This window comes from Oxyura jamaicensis, chromosome 15 (assembly GCF_011077185.1).
Source record: "Oxyura jamaicensis isolate SHBP4307 breed ruddy duck chromosome 15, BPBGC_Ojam_1.0, whole genome shotgun sequence".
In the NCBI taxonomy this organism is placed as follows: Eukaryota; Metazoa; Chordata; class Aves; order Anseriformes; family Anatidae; genus Oxyura; species Oxyura jamaicensis.
Window position 1 is genome coordinate 1,930,371 of NC_048907.1, and position 16,759 is coordinate 1,947,129.

Sequence of the window (16,759 nt, forward strand, 5' to 3'; positions counted from 1 at the left end):
AGCGCGGCGCGGCCCGCCCTGCGTCACCGCCGCGACATCGCCGCGCGACGCCGCCCCTCAGGGGGGCCCGGCCGGTGCTGAGGCCCCCGGGGCCTGTGGGGAACCGGAGAGGAGGGGGGGAGGCCCGGGGGGTCTCGCCCCGGCCCTGCGCTGAGGTAAAGGGGGGGGCCGCGGGGGGGTCCCCGTGATAGCGGACAGAGACCAGCCGGGAAACTACAAGTCCCGGCGTGCCCTGCGGCCGGCGCGGTGACGTCAGGCGCGGCGCTGGGTTTAGGAGCGGGGGCCCGGATGTAGGCCCCTTTCCCTCCCCGGAAGGTAGGATGGCGGAGCTGCGCCGCGCACCGCTGGGCCCTGCCGGCCGCCATCCGCAGCCATCCGCCCGCGGGGCGCTGCGATCGGGCTCCGGGAGGGCTGCGGTGGGGCGTGGGGGCGGGTGGGCGGCGGATGGGCCGCGGCGGAGCGCGGGGGCCGGGCAGGGCCGCGGCCGGAGCCTCCCGGGGCCTGGCAGGGGGTTGGGGCCGGGGCTTGGCTTGGGGCTGGGGGCGCTGAGCAGCGCCGAGCTGGAGGCCGGGGAGCAGCAGCGGAACTCTGCGGTGTGGCGGGGCTCACGAAGCCCAGAGAGGCTGCAGGGTCCCTAAGCATAGGGTGTCTGACCGGGCCGGAAGGGTGCTGCGCGCTTGCATCCTCCTGGGGTGCCCCGTGGGGAGGTGTAGAGTCACTTCGCAGTGGTCCTGAGCAGCGTGGAGGAGCGTTCTGTGCGGGTGAGCAGCACGCAGGGTGGCTTTCAGCTCTGCAGTGTTCTTATTTGCAATATACGTAGAAAGCGGCGGAGAACTATTGGAATGGTACGAAGGGTTGGTTTGTGATTCTTGCCTTTGGAGCATCTCACATGCCGCTCTGCACATCTCGTAACGCGTGTTTTCTGTTCTCTTTGCATCTGCAGATGGCGGGTGAGAAAAAACCGGCCCAGAAGACGGGAGAGAAGAAGCCAGGCCAGGAGAAAACGGGCAACAAGACAAGGAAGCATAAGAAGCATCATGCCAGCCGCAACCCTGTCTTGGCCCGGGGTATTGGGAAATACTCCCGGTCAGCCATGTATGCCAGGAAAGCACTGTACAAGCGCAAGTACACTGCTCCAGAAACAAAGGTATGAGGATGGTAAATGCTGTGTTTAAGCAGTCGTGCTGTCAGGCAGCTTCTCATGGTGGCTTTGGTTAGAAATCTAATTTGTTTTCCATTTTACTTGCTTACAGATAGAAAAGAAAAAGAAAGAAAAGCCTCGAGCAACTATCACCAAGCCAGTTGGCGGAGACAAGAATGGAGGCACCCGTGTGGTTAAAGTCCGCAAAATGGTAAGAAGATGCCGAGGTGCTCATGGTGTAGGCCTGTAGCACGTAACTTCTGGCTGGAGGCTGTGCCTCCTGAACAGGGTAAGCAGCAGCCTGACTGCAGCCAGCAGTAGTCTCAACACACGCTGCGTATCGCTGAGCTGTGTGCAGTTACCTGCTTGATATGAGCCCGTTGACTGTAGTTCTCTGGGGAGATGCCTGTGACTTAGACAACGGTTAGCAGGCAAAGGGGGGTTATGCTCTGCCAGGTGAATTGCTGTGCTGAAATCGAGGTATGCTCAGAAGCACAGATCCGGTCTTCTGTAGTTGCATGGTCGTGTAGCAAGCACTGTTACGGACTGTTCCTGAAGAGCTTGTTGCAGTAAAAACCTTCATAGAGAGGTCATCTTTAGAGAAAACAGTATCTTTTGCAGAAGAAAGCTTGCACTACATTTTAGATTCTATCTCGTGGAATACAGGTTGGTAGAACGTTTCTGTGTCTTTTCTTCTAGCCCAGATACTACCCAACTGAAGATGTCCCTCGCAAGCTTTTGAGTCATGGCAAAAAGCCCTTTTGCCAACACAAGAGGAAGCTGCGGGCCTCGATTACTCCAGGAACTGTTCTTATCCTTCTGACCGGTCGTCACAGGGGCAAGGTAAATGGGAATGTTCTTGTATTCTGTCCGCGCTGGCTCACACAGCAGCTTTAGAGCACTTCTGTGCTGAAACCATTTTGACCGAGTCATCCTGACCGACCAGCTGGTCTCAAGGGGCATGGTCAGCCACCAGGTGTGAATCTGCAAACCCGATTGTGTTCTGTGTGTTCTGTCTCGATGGCTTTCTCCTGTCCTGCCTTTCAGAGAAACAGTCTTTAAACTAATCGTCTTCTACACAGAGCTAGAAGTAAAACGGGCCAATCCAGTTCTTTGTACAAGATGAAGGGAGTCCTGCCGCAATCTTTAAGTGTAGATCCGTGAAATGCTAATTTGGCGCTGCAGAATAGCAGGGCTGATGCCTGCTCATACTGCGGTTGCAAATGAGACCAAAACTTTGGGTAGCTCTTAGGAAGAATTACAGATTTTTTTTTTAATTCATCCCATTATTGTGTGGTAACGCCAGCAAAGCTGTACTCCGACAAACGTTGGTAGCTCAGGTCGTGTGGTGGCTACTTGCAGTGTGGCACAGTTGCATCCGTGCTTGGCTACTTCATCAAGGCGTGTACCAGCAGCACGGGCTGAGCGTGGACACGATCCCAGTTTGGCTGCAGTGTTTTCCAAATGCCAGAGAAGATGTAACGCTGGGACCAGAGGACTAACGTCATCTCATCTCTTTTCAGCGTGTTGTCTTCCTGAAGCAGCTTTCTACCGGCCTGTTACTCGTTACAGGTAAAAATAAAAAGTGGGGGGTGTAGTCCCAGAGTGTCTCTGGGGTTCGTAATGTTCCTGAGCTGCGTGCAGATGGCTCAGCGTGTTAGCTGCTCGTGTAACTATGAGGAGTCACGTTCTGTGACTTTTCTGGGGAGGTGGAGATAATTAAGCTGTAATATCTGGAAGAGATTGGGAAGCGGCCTTGACTTCTCTACAGGCTGCGGAGAAGGATTTTGTTGACTTGTTCAGATTTCTAGCTGTAAGCATCTCACACATCACAAAAATGCAGCTTCAAAGTGGTGGCTGTTGCCAGAAAGCTAACCTTTTATCCTGTCTGTCTTGTGCCTTTAGGACCCTTGGTCATCAATCGTGTCCCTCTGCGCAGAGCCCACCAGAAGTTTGTTATTGCTACTTCCACAAAGGTGGATATCTCCGGAGTGAAAATTCCCAAGCATCTCACTGATGCATACTTCAAGAAGAAGAGGCTGCGGAAGCCCAAGCACCAGGAAGGAGAGATCTTTGACACTGAGAAAGAAGTAAGGAAGTCCGTTGCTTGTTCTTGGTGAAAGTCCTTGTTACTTAAAGCCAGGCTGGAAAGGGGCAAATTCTGTGAAACAGTTTTGATTTTAAGTGGTCCTCCTTAAAGTAAGGTGATGCTGTTAAATTACAGTAGCACTGAGATGAACCCTTCTAAATCTGGGGGTTGTTTTCTGCTTCTACCTTAGCAGAACAGCAGCAATGATTATTCTAGTTGAATGTAGGCTTAGGGTTTTTTAGCTTGTTTTGCTTTTGTGTATTTTTTTGTTTGTTTTTGACCGAGAAACACCTTTACTGCTGTGATACTGCCAACAGCATGCTGCTGGCTCCAATCACCTGCAGCATAAGCCAAACAGTGGCTTCAGTTCTCTCTACTACCTCCGGTCTCCCACCACCTTTCCCATATTTAGAACAAACGGAGAAAACATTCCTGAAAATTCCAGAACTCAGGGTTTGCCCTGGATTTTCTCATCTCTCTATAAGAGACTGAAATCACTCATTCTGTAGGATTGTAACATTATTCTTCCTATTCTTCCTAGAAATACGAGATAACGGAGCAACGCAAGAAAGACCAGAAGGCAGTGGATTCCCAGATCCTTGCACAAATCAAGAAGGTGCCTCAGCTCCGTGGGTACCTGCGTTCTACATTCTCTCTCTCAAATGGAGTCTATCCTCACAAATTGGTGTTCTAACTGTTCTGAAAGCACCACATTAAATTTGAGGGGAAAACACAAGGATTTCTGGCGTCTTCATTGCATTCTGTAACTGCATGTGTTGTGTAAATCTTACAAATAGTTGCTTAAAGGATAGTAAAACTGCTTGTGGTATAACACTGAGGGACTGTATGCAGATGACTAGAATTTCGAGTGAGTGCATATAGTTTGGGGAGTGGTGGTGCTTTTTGTTTTTTGTGAGGTTTGGGGTACAAACGGAAGAGAATGGGTTTGTGTGTTTGTCTGGTACAAACAGAAGAGAATAAGCAGTTGCATTTCAAATTGCTTCTCTATAAATGAGTTGCGGAAAAAATAAATGATTTACCTTCTGGGAATAGAGGATGTAAATGCTGGCCGACTACCCTTCAGGACACGTTCCAGAATAAACATGCAGCTCGGTGTCTGTGCTGGTGGAGTTCTCTGCATCCTCACTGCTGAAACCAGGGCTTCAAGTACCTTCTGTGAAGAACAAGGTCGTAGCAACAACCTACTGCTGGGTGACTCATTAGCATTTTAAAGTTTGTATATAGCTTTGTTGAAATGGTATTTCTGATGAACAGCTTTGATCCATCAATCACTACATAAACCTTGGCAAATATAGCAACTTCTCAGAGGCATTTCAGGGGCTGTGCCTTGCATTTTTAAGTGGAAACACCAGGGATAGTCTAAAATGAGTTTTGCAGGGTAACTTAGCTTTGGAATCAACAAAATTTGGAACGTATGTGCCTTCCAATTCCCATGTTTGTTTCCTGTTTATCTGTGGGCTGTAACACCTTTCGTTGGGAAGCAAGAATCCTTGCCACTGCAGTACCTGTGGAGATAAAAGCAAAAGCGTGACTTTTAATTCTGTATTCTGAGAAATTAGTTAAACTGTAACAGTTTCTGTGAAACGCAAGTACATCACTATCCTGGGAGGCTTGGGGAGTCAACAGATCTTCTCATCTTAGAAACTAGCAGCAGAAAGTGAGTACAGAAAGTTTGTCCCGTTTGCTTGCTTTCTCTGAGGTCAGTTATCAGGTATCTGGAAGAGGATGTTTGGGCAGTAATAGCTCGGCTCTTACAGAACCTGAGGATGTACATTATTAACAAATCTGGCGTGCTTGAGCTCTTTCTTAGCCAGACTTAGGCAGGAAACCAGGCTTATATAACTGCACCATCTGGCTTCCCATTAATTCCCAGCTGAAAGTAGCCAATGGGGTCAAACTTGACAGGGAGTTGGGATTTCATCTAATTCATCTGGGCTTCATGAAAAGGGGCTGGAAAAGGGCTGGATAAGAGCCCTCACTGAGGTGGAAGCCTTCATCTTGTCACATACTGGTCATGAGAGCATTGATGAGGGAGGAACACCTGGAGAATACCTGCCTCTGGGCCCTTGCACATGAGGGACCGTGGTCATTTTTATAGCTAACGCTGGCTGGTCTTGCAGAGTATGGAGGTAGATAATACTAATTAACCTACCATCCTCTTGATAATGTAAAAGATTTAATGTTAGCGTGCTTCAGCAGAGGGAGCCGATGAGCAAGCTTTTGTCTGCAGCACTCCTGGCTGCTGCCTGGGTGTGCGTCTCATGACGCTCTGCTAGGTTCTGCCCTGTGCTGCTCCAGGAATCTGTTTATTTTTCGCTGCCGTCAGAACTCCGTTTGTGATGAGTTGCATCTTTTGTTGTGTGTGGTGTGGTGGGTGAGGGGTATAGTCAGAGGTTTCTTAAATTGGCGTGAGATTTTACTGCAGTGAGAGGACTGGCCTGTTTACATAAATCAGCTCTAAAAAGACTAAAAAGTGTTGCACGCAGCTCACTGCCAGCACTAAAATAAATTTACCGGTACTACCAAAGGAAAACCAATGTTTAGAAATCTGACTTAAAGAAAAAAAAGGTATATGTAGGAATACTTAAATGGGTAAAGTGTAAAACAAAAAAGTAGAGCTCCTCATCTATATAATTTGTAGCTCTGTGCAGTACTGCAAAGTCTGCAAACCAAGATTCAGTTGCACAGTTGTGGCCTAAGAACACTTAGGTTCTGGTGCTTCCCTCCTTCCCTTCTTCTCTGGGAATGGGGAAGTTGTAATAAAATAGTTCTGTTGTCTAAGAATAGCTAGGCATTTAGGCATAATGGGATTTTCTGTAATTATCAATTACTTTGACACATTCCTCATTTGTGTATCAGATGATGTGAAATAACACTGAGAACCATTAACCTTGTTTACTGAACGGGGAGGCTGTGACTCCCGGTGTGCTGTCAGGATGTGATTTGGTAATGTAATTCAGTTATCTTCCTGGGTCGTGGTGCAGAGCAATGGTCTTGTGTGCTGCTGCTGCCTCTGCCCCACTAGTGTCAGTTGTCTGGCTATGTGGTGAGCCAGGAGCTAAACGAGTCCGAAACACAGCCCTGCGAGGGGGGAGAGAGAGGGATGAATATTTCCTACAGGGATCTAAAGTAGCACTGAGTCACTGTTGGCCCAGATGAATGCTGGTGTCAGTACAAAGGACGTGGGAGCAGGCCAGTTTCTGGGGATGCTGGTTGTTAAGTCAAATTTTAACATCAAATCAAGCCTTTACAGAGCCAAGCATCTCCTCGGGCTTCAGAGCAGAAAACTGGGGGCAGCAAAGCCCTCATCTTTCATAAGGAATCATCTTTCATAAGGAAAAGTAGCTTGTGGACAGCTGTGATTTGTCTCACTCTTAACCTCTAAAATATGTTCCTTGAGTTCTGTGAAATCCAGCATTTCTCTGAAATGCTTTGGACTGGGGGATGGAAAAGAGGAAAAACGAGGTCTGTACAGATGGCCAACTGAGAAACACTGTGAATGTTCAGAAGGATTTTTCAATCTAGATAACGCTGTCCTCTACCTGAAAAATACTTCCATCAAATAAAAGCTTTTGTGTGTGTTCTTGCTGTCCCACAGCTTTTCTCATTCTGAGCATGTAAACAGAGCTGCAGTCCTGGCGAGCTGAGTCATTGCTTTTCACTGAGCATCCCCCACAGAAGAAGCTAGAGACATCCAAAGCCTCAGTCACCCAATGAAAAGTGCTGGAGATGTGCAGGTCCAAAAATAGTGACAGACTCAACCACAGCAGCACTTCATTAGCATCAAATGTGCTCTTTGCTTCAGCTGCCTAATAAAGTGATATGTAATTATAATAAAGCATCCTTGTGAGAGGAAAGACGGGGATATTGGCTTTCTCGGGGAATTGGTAATAAGAAGCAATGCCTTATTAGCTGTGGGTACCTATTTTTACCTATTAGCTGCCTCTGTGAAATGACCTGGTGGATGGAGTCCAGGCCAGAGAGGCCCTGTCCCAGCTGCTGTGTTGGCTGGCAGTCTCGGGAGGCAGGCATTAGCTTAGCTGCTGGGACCAGGAGCCTTAGGGGAAACTGAAGCTCAGTTGCAAGACAAGGTACTCTCCAGTGCCAGGCTTGTGAAGAATGTTACCTTTTGACATTTCAGGTTAGACATGCTTTTATTTTTTAAGGATAAAAAAATAAATAAAAGAAGCTGCTATTGCTCTGTTGAATCCCTTTCTCTGCTGAAATATGCCCAGATATCCAGCAGTCTGTTACTGAGTTCACCTCTGCTATGACATACCTACAGGACGTGCCTTGTCTCCCAGAGGCAGCTGAACCTTTCTCTCAGCATATTTCTACCTGATCCTTGTCTTTCCTCTTGTCACAGCTCACAAAACTGTTGCCATTTGTATACCCAGTCTCACTTGTGGAGTAGGTCATTTGCAATTTTAACCCAAGATAAACCATTCCCAAGTTATTTGTCTTCATCACCTGGAAAGAGCTCTGCTTTAACCTCACAGAAAATGTAGCCAAGATCAGCTGAGAAACCATTCAAAGACAAGAGCTGGCCTAGGCAGCCTTCCTCTAGCAAGTGCAAGATAACTCCTGCCCCTCTTCTACTGCTGAGTCTTATCTCATTTTAAATAATTCAAGCATTGGAAACCCCATCCAATAGATTTTTGACTAACACAAGTTGTTCTGGATTCTCTGTATATTCTTTCAGTGCATTTTGTTTCTTGTCTTAAAGAGAAGAGGGCTTCTTGATTTCTCCTCATTAAGAACAAGTAGTTTTCTAACCAGTGCTTAAAACTAGGCAAGCAATTATCCTGCTCAGTTTGAAACTGGATGGCAGAGTTCAGCCCTGTCTCTGGCTATGAAGGTTGTGTTACTGACGTCTCTTAAAGCTCTGGAAGGGTAAGAGATGGCACAATTTTCCTGTGCTGTTCAGGTCATTAAGCAGTATACCAATCTACAAATATTAGTAGCTCCTAATGCATGTAAAGTTCCCTGTAACTTATGTGAGGATGCAGGAAAATGGGAACTACTTACCTGCTAATTGGATTCCTCTAGTTCTCCTACATCGCAGTCTGCACTAGGCACTTGACAACTCACATTGTTTGAGCAATTAGAGCAATTAAATCCATATTTGTGTAAGGATCTTATTCACAGTAGTTCTCAGTATATTGTTTTGTATTGTTCAGGAAGCCACTAATTGGACAAAGTGAGCCAGTTCCACCGGCTGTAGTGAGCATTTGCACTGAGTCATGCAAGAGGGCTGGTCTGTGAGGGTTCCATGCAGAATTTAACATGCTTGCCATTAAGCAACCATGAAATTTCTTGTTTACTTGTTTTTTCATAGTTGTTTTTTTTTTTTTTTTTCCTCTTTCAAATCCATTACTGTAGAGTTTAGTCTGTTATGTTTGTACAAGACGGTCAGCTAAATGATTTAGAATCTCTGGTGACGTTGTGTTTCTGCATTCTTACCAATTAGCAGTTCCTAGCACTGCCTGCAGAATTTTTCCAACAGTTGTAACAAAAAACTTCTACTTTACACACACTGAGCACATTGGCTTTGTGACACCCAACAGAGGTAAAAACTGCCATTGTTACACTGAGAAACTGTACACAAAGGTAAAATGATTTATCCAGTCCATTGGAGCAAGCCAGTGGGATGCTGAGAACCACACCAAGCAGCACTAGAGAAGGCTTTAATGCCTCACGAAGAAAATAGGAGACTAAACTAGAAGCAATTACATCTTCATCTATTCTGTCAGTCCTATGTGATCTAGAGGTTTTTCACTTGCTTGACAGATGCACTTAGAATGTAATTGTTTTTAAAATTAAGGTCTTCAGGTATAACACATGGCATCCTATTGTTCAAAAGGCTCGTTTTCACATGAGGAAAAAAATACAGACTAAATGTGCAAAAATAGTCCTAGGCAGAAAGTTTATGTCCTTTATATACAAGGAAGGGTGGTTGTGTTTCAAAACAAGCTGGTATGAAGGCCCTAAAAAGAATAATGCACACTCAAAATGTTTCATGGGAGACGTGTGGGTAAAATCAGCATTCAAATTACTGGTGTGAATGTCCTGCTAAGCTGAAATGAAAATCTGCTTCATGGAATTTTGTAGAAGTTAGTGGGCAACCATGGCTGTTCCTTAAAATAAGCACAAAAAATAAACACCTCTCTAGAATCAGAGAACCGAAACAGCAACTATTGCTCTAACACATGGCAAAACTTCTGTACATTGCACATTATCCACATGGCTTCCCTCTGAACTAGCACAGAAAGTGCAGAAAGGGCATTGGAAATCTGGAGCTTTAAATTTGTGTGAGAGAAAAGAAGCAAACACATGCATATACTCTCAGCACACAGGATGAAAATACCGGCTTTGGTCAAAGCATTGTACACAGAAATCTGTGGTTTATCTAATCCAATACTGTGGGAAAGTACGTTTTGTAAATGCTTTGTAAATAAACAGGACTTCATCAAGTCGATGCCTGGCATCATCATGTAATCATCTTCTAACGCTGGCAACCCATTAATCTCCAAACTGGCTAACAGCTTGAATCAAAAAAAAAGAAAATAATACAAGCACCATCAAAAATTATGTGGCTTGGGCTGACTTGAAATAATGGCTGATTTCACAAGTACCTGAGAAGAGTGTGCTGGCGTGAGCCTGTCAGTGCAGCTGTCTCCTGGGGATTTTTCAGAATAATCGTTAGAATTCGTCATGCACAATCCATAGTCCTGTGACAGCAATGGAAGAATGGAGCGATGAGCACAACACACGTAATATGGCCACCGTATTGGGTGCGAAAGGCCAAGCTGATTTCTATTTGTGAACCGATAACCTAAGGAAGGCAGTGAAGCTGGTATAGTCGTCTGAAGAGTTGGTTGGCCTTGAAGACTGCCAGATAGTGCTGCTCTCAGTTCTTCCATTGCCTGATTGCTCGTGAAGTTATTTTACTTGAAGGGTAATTAACTGTTCTTCGTGGTTTATCTGCAGGCTACTTGTGATGCTCTTTTTAAACAAATGCTGCTATGTTGTTAAGTATAAAGCCATGGGTTTATAAAACAATTTCAGAAGAGTGATTTTACCTGTCAAGACTGGGATTTTATTAACACTTGACATTCAAACACAGCATTAATAAGCTCAACTCTACAATATTACAAAGAAACTGTCCTACCTCTAGCAGCATGAAATTATTTCCAACCATCCTGGCCTCATCTGGGGGCCAGTCCATCACAAGTCTGTGAAATGATAATTTATTTGGCCTTTACTGGCTTCTGCCATCTGTCTGTAAGGAACAGAAGGAAAAACAGGTGAGTCATAGTGAGCAGAGCAAGACTGCACCTCTCACAGAAACCAGCAACATCCCTTCCCGAACAAAACCACCGTAGACATCTATACCCCTTTTTGTTTGTCTCTCTCATATTTATACTCAATGTAAGTTGCTCACCTGCTGTGACTTTATTGCATAACAGTTCTTACTCTTCCTTTAAAAGTGGATTATTGGCTGGAAAATACAGGAAAAGAACAAAGTCCTTCAAAAAAGAAAGGAAGGGGAGGCCGGCACTAAGGGAAGAACACCTTTGGAATTGTGGGCACTTACAGCTGCAAAACAACACCACACAGAGAGCAAAATTGTTCTCCCCAGAGGAGAAGGCATACCAATTTGCGCTGCATGGCTTCAGTTCTCAATTAGTGGCTTTCAATTTTAGTTTGTTTTGAATGCCTGTCACCACTGAAGAGAAAATCAGAACAGTGTATAGCATTTGCTCAGGCCAGGGATTCACTGACCTGGCTTCCTTTTCTTAGGAAAAGGGTAGTTAGTGCTGCAATGCCTGTGAAAACCTGCTAATTAAGTCTTCACAGGATCTTGGAACTGATTAGTGAATTTCAGGTAGAAGACAATGATAATAAATGCTCAAAAGCCACCTCATTAAAACTCCTCACTTAAAATTGAGTTTTGGCTTTTTCGTTTGTGTCCTGCCGTTTCAGACTTTCTAGTCACTGTTTTCTAACACCCTTGCAAGTTATACCTATTATAGCTCCTTAGAGGTGTGCTCATGGAAGGCAAATGATTTTTAGATGAATAAAATGTAATGAGTTTGGGAGTTTATTCCCAATATGGCTGTCCTGGCACGGGCAACTGAATAGATTTTGCAACAGGGTCAGCATACATTTATCCAAAACTTACAAAGACTCAGCTCTTGCCTTTTGCAGTAAATGCCTGCCTCGGGCCTTTCTCTCTGGATGACACCTACAAAACAAGGCTTTTTGGATGGAAACAAGCTGGCAAAATGTTTCTTGCCATCGTTGAGTAATTCCTCCATCATTCCCTCCTTTGCTGTTTCTCCCTGCATACAAGCTACTACGTGACATTCCCTAAGCTGCTTTTCCTTTTTTTTTTCTTTCTTTCTCCTTCCTACAGATCCTTCTGCTTTCTCCCTGCCATGGGTATGAAAATTACTTTGACTAGAGAAAACAGCAAATGGACTATGAGACACCATCTTGTCCTGTACCATGAGATCATGCCCCCATCAGGCCCCACAGATACTTGTCTAGTGCATTGCTAAAGCCCTCTGCTAGCAGAGATCCTGCAACCTCAGCATGTGATCCAGTCCTTTACCTCACCATACGAATGGGAAAGGCTTCCCGATGTCTGCTCTGTGTCTCCTCAGCTGCGGTTTAAGCCCATAACTTCTTGTCCTGTCAACAGCAGCTTATTTCTTGTCTCTCTGTTTCACTCTTTCACTTATTGCCATGTCTCCTCCCTGTCTTCTCTTATCCAGACTGAACGTACCAAAACTTTTCAGGCTTTCCCCATAAGCTGTACTTTCAAGTTGCCTGATTGCTCTCATCAGGATTTTCTCCAGCTTGTCAGTGGACTTCTTAAAAAGCAGTGGTCAATTCCAAACCCAGCTCTTCAGGGCACACTTCATGTTTTAGTTTTAAGCAGTTCCGTGTCTGTAAAACATTACAGTAAGATTTTAGTTTTGAATGAACTTTACAGCCGCTACAGAAGGACAGATAATAATAAAAAATAAGCAGTATAGACAAATTCTTGCCAGTAAGAGTAGTCCCAGCTTTCCACCCACTTACCCATTCATACAGTTCGTTTTGCTCTATTTATTATATGTACGTTAAATTCTCAGTGTCAAAATATTCCTAACCTTACCATATGATGGATTTAGACTGAGATATATGAATGAAATTAAACCAGCCTAATCTTTACAAGTCTTCCTAGATAATTCGATTTTCTGGCACTCCGAAAAGCCATGAAAACATACAATTTATTTTACTCCCAAAGTGTTTCCCGTAAGATAGCAAGACATTTATCAACAAGAAATGAAGCACCCAACATGCATTTGTTTCAATTTTTTGATTAGTTCTGCTTTGTCACAGAGGAAAACTAAGCAACCTTACTTGTAAAGAGTAGCTCCTGAATTGGAATAGTTTGCATTTTTGGCTAGGATAGGCAGATCATTAGGGTAGTAGAAAAATGCCAAAGCCTGACGAAAATATTAGACAAGAGACAAACAGGATATTGATGGGATGGAAGTTAATTGAGATGTTTCTTGACCCGACCTCCACAGTTCATGGGAAATATATTTTTGTTACAGAATACAAAGAACATGAGCACATTGGGCCACATATCCTGTCTCCAGCCTTTAATTCTAATTACCAGTTAATTTCAGTTCAGTGAAGCACTGTTGGCATGACAAGCTGTGCAAGTGTTAAGGTTTAAAAGAAAAATAAATAAATAAATAAATAAAAAAGGTGGCAGACCTGCCTAGCATCTGTCAGGATCAGGCAAATTCAGGTAGTGATACAGCTGCTATCCCCATGCTTCACATTTCCATCAGGCTTTGGTGATGCGAACATCCTTCTCCTCCCCCGGGAAGCCTGATGGCAGGTTTGACAACATGCTTCAATCAGCACTGAATGAACGTTTCAGGGAGTCTCGTGAATCACAAACCTTGGAGATCACCGCACCCACCTCCTGCAGGAGTCCAGGACAGGGAGTTAACATCCTGTTTGCCTGTCCATACGCAGGGGCGCTGTGACAGCACCATGATCCAGGGGTTAACGCATCCCATTTGCTCCGCTGAGGATGACTTTACATTGCAAGTCCCTTTAAAATACAAGTGTGAAGTAAAACCGTTTGTGTAGAGGAGGAAAATATACTGCATTTAAAGACAAGAGAGCTTTTACGTGTTTAACTGATCCATTCTCATTTTTTAGCTATCAAAGATTTTAAATTACGATATCAGCCTGTAACTCCAAGTGGAACTAATACTGATTTTGCTAGAATTAAAGCTGACGCCTCTTAAGACAAAATAGCAAAAAAAGGAAAAAGGAAATTTTAGATGTCGGCCTTGGGACAAAGGACATCTTTGAGTAACCAGGCAATGCTCCTAGCAGAAAAAAACAAAAGTCTGTATGTTCTGTATTGGTAAAGGAAATTCTTTCTTGTTATCAGTGAATAACTCTCATACACAGAGATTTGAAGGATTAATATTTCAACCAGTTTACATGGAAAATTGTAGAAAAATATTGAAATAGAAATGTAGAAACTCAAACTATTTCCTGAGACTATAATTGAAAATCAGCTTATGACAGTTTTTCTTCCCAAGAGTTTTATATAAAATTTGTAAAATAAGTGGTAGATATGAAGCTAGAGAAACTTCTGATGAAGTTTATTTTGGCTTAGTGTATTAGCCCCACCTCTATGCCGACCACTTTCAGCATTACAATAACATTCCCAAGCAGCCCTCCTCTCCTCTACAAGAAGTAAACACTGCAGATCTTGCAGCCTACATTGATCAAAAAAACTAACATTTTCATAACCAATTCTTGAAAGCTGACCTCACTCAGGTTGTTTGGGATACTGACAATTTAACATGACAAACCCTGAGAAATGCTTTATAAAGAGGACCTTGTAGTAATTTGTATGAATTACATAAAACTACCTCATTACGTTTGTATTTTTATAATGTTAAACAGAATATCGTAGCAGATTTTTTTCCCTTACTTTTTTCCTCATTTTACTGCACCAGTTTTCAGGGAGGTTGAATTTTAAAACAGTACAGAATAGCTGTATTTAAAACCTACCTATTTTGGGATATTAATAATGAGTCTTCTGAGACATTAGAGATTCAGAAATTCAGGACAACCGCAAAGGGATCTGTTCATCTTCCAGCCACTCTTCCTCACTGATGGGCAGCATTTAAATACTTCCCATCACAAAAAGCTACTGGCGTTAATTTTTTGAACAAGAAAATGAGACATAAGATTACCAAGAGTAATATTAAATGCTGGCTTCTTGTGTTCTGCATGTGGAATGCCACAAACAGAATTTAAGTTGTTATTTCATTTACAAGCCCAATATGAGTCAACATCACACAGCTGCAGAGAAAGCCAATGTGATATTGAAACACTTGACATGAGCATTGCATAGAAAACACAGAAAGTAGTAATCCGTCCAGAGCATTTTGTGCTGGAAAGGCCTTATCTAAAGAACTATTGGAAGAACGCCAAGACTTCCAGAATACACAGCCTACAAAGTCTGAGAGAAGTGGAATCCATCAATGCAGAGACGACAGAGGAGTTGTGGTCACAGCCTTCACACGTGAAAAAGACTGCACATAAGGGGAAGGAAATAAGCTGTTCTCCGTGACTACAACTGCTGGAACAAAACCAAAAAGGTTTAAATTACAGTAGCAGAAGTTCAATTAAGCATTAGGAAACTCCCTAAAAGTAATGACAATTGAACAATGGAACAGATTGCAGTTGGACTCTGGATGGGACAAGTGTCACAAACAGAGTAGTTACCGCTTGGGTCACAGCGCTGGATTAGATGACCTCTAAGAAAACATTCTAGCATTTTTATTATGATTCTCCAATTTACATTTACATTTGTTTCATGCCCAATTTCACCAAGGCTATGTTTGTATGTAGGTATCATACTTGTTTCCTATATTACAATTGCCCTTACTCATTGTTTGGATTTGTTCTTCCTTTTCACCAGTCAGTCTTCTTCAGGGATTATTGTTAATATACCGAAATGAGAAAAATGTGAATATTTTTCCTTTGCAATTCAAATACATTTTCGAAATTTGGGATTGTTTAATTTCACTGACTTGTTTGTCCTTTCTCCCCTGTCAAATACTTTTTCCATTTCAGTCCTTTCTAAGTTTTACATGGAAACAAATGAAGAAACTGTATTTTCTAACCAGCCAGTGTGCCAAGAAGCGCCGGTATTCCTTGCACAGTGGCATTATTAATGATGGCATTCAGCTCCCTAAATAGCATATATGTGGCAGAGGAGCCAGGATTCCGGGTATGGGAATCTGGTTATTGCAGATCACATTAAAATAGCAACTACTTCTTCTCGTTCACACATTTCTTAGTCCCACAATGGAAATTAAAACTAAAATGGCCATTTCTAAATGAACAGGAAGATGAACAGCAAAGCCTTAGGATGAAAAGAATTTCCACCATATATATTGCAATTGTGTCAAAGCAAAATTAAACTGGAGGCCAAGACAACGCTCCTTGAAATTCCAATGCATAATAAGAAATAGTTGTTTTGAGGCAAGAAGAGTGAATTTCCATTTTCAGCTTACAGGGCTGAATAGACCACGAGCCTCTCCTGCTAAACCTCAGCCACCGTGATGCAGAGAAGCCCAAGGACATATTCAGCTGTGGGACTGGGATCAGTGCAAAAGGGAGCCCAGCCTCCAGGCAGGACCGCAGCCCCAGCCCGAGCCGTAGGCAGCTGCCCCATCTGCTCAAAAACAGCGCAAAAGACTGGTTTTCTGTGCAAGCCTATTTACAGCACAAGGGTTTTATATCCTCGCCTTGAGGATTTACGTCACAAAGTTATTCTAGTCTATTTTAGAAGTCATACTATCTCCCATTACGTAGTACCAGACTTCTCTGTAGTTGTTGCAGTATGCCTCTGAACGCTACAGTGAAGTTACAGTGGCTGACATTTTCTGGTGACGTGCAGAACAAAAATCATATTTTTTTTTTCATTATATTATACAAGATCTTCTGCACCAGATGCTAGACAAATAGCACTGGATTTGCAGAATTTATTACAGGATCAGGGCCTTAATACTGAAAATTTCACGTGTAAAGCGATGCCAGCATTCCATGCTTTGTAAGCTCACAGATTGTACAATATGCTGTTAGCTCCTGAATGGTGGCCATGCAAGACAATTGAGTAAATCTTACTCTAGCCAGTGATTATGTTATTAAACTGTGCTGAGGCGGGACAGGACATGGTTCTCAATTTTATGGCATTAAATTAATTCAGTAACTGCTTCTTAACTTTAAATTGTCAAATCAAGAACTCTACAATTCAGAACTCCAAATAAATAAATAAATAAATATGAAATGGTAAGCATCCCTTGTGTTCAGCTTGGGATATCTTCCCACAAATACGCCTAAAAGGGATTTCTAAAACGCCTGCACTATCTGCAGCTCGCAGTTAAGTGGCCTGCGTTTCACTC

At 43.5% G+C, this 16,759-nt stretch overlaps 1 protein-coding gene across 1 annotated transcript; it reads left to right on the forward strand.

The window, feature by feature from the left end:
- Positions 1 to 913: 913 nt before the first annotated feature.
- Positions 914 to 3,969, forward strand: RPL6 (ribosomal protein L6). The gene is made up of 6 exons (XM_035340204.1): positions 914 to 1,147; positions 1,254 to 1,352; positions 1,841 to 1,984; positions 2,665 to 2,713; positions 3,047 to 3,231; positions 3,772 to 3,969. The coding sequence occupies exons 1-6, from the start codon at positions 944 to 946 to the stop codon at positions 3,922 to 3,924; spliced, it is 834 nt and encodes a 277-aa protein (XP_035196095.1). The 5' UTR covers positions 914 to 943; the 3' UTR covers positions 3,925 to 3,969.
- The last annotated feature ends 12,790 nt before the right edge of the window (positions 3,970 to 16,759 follow it).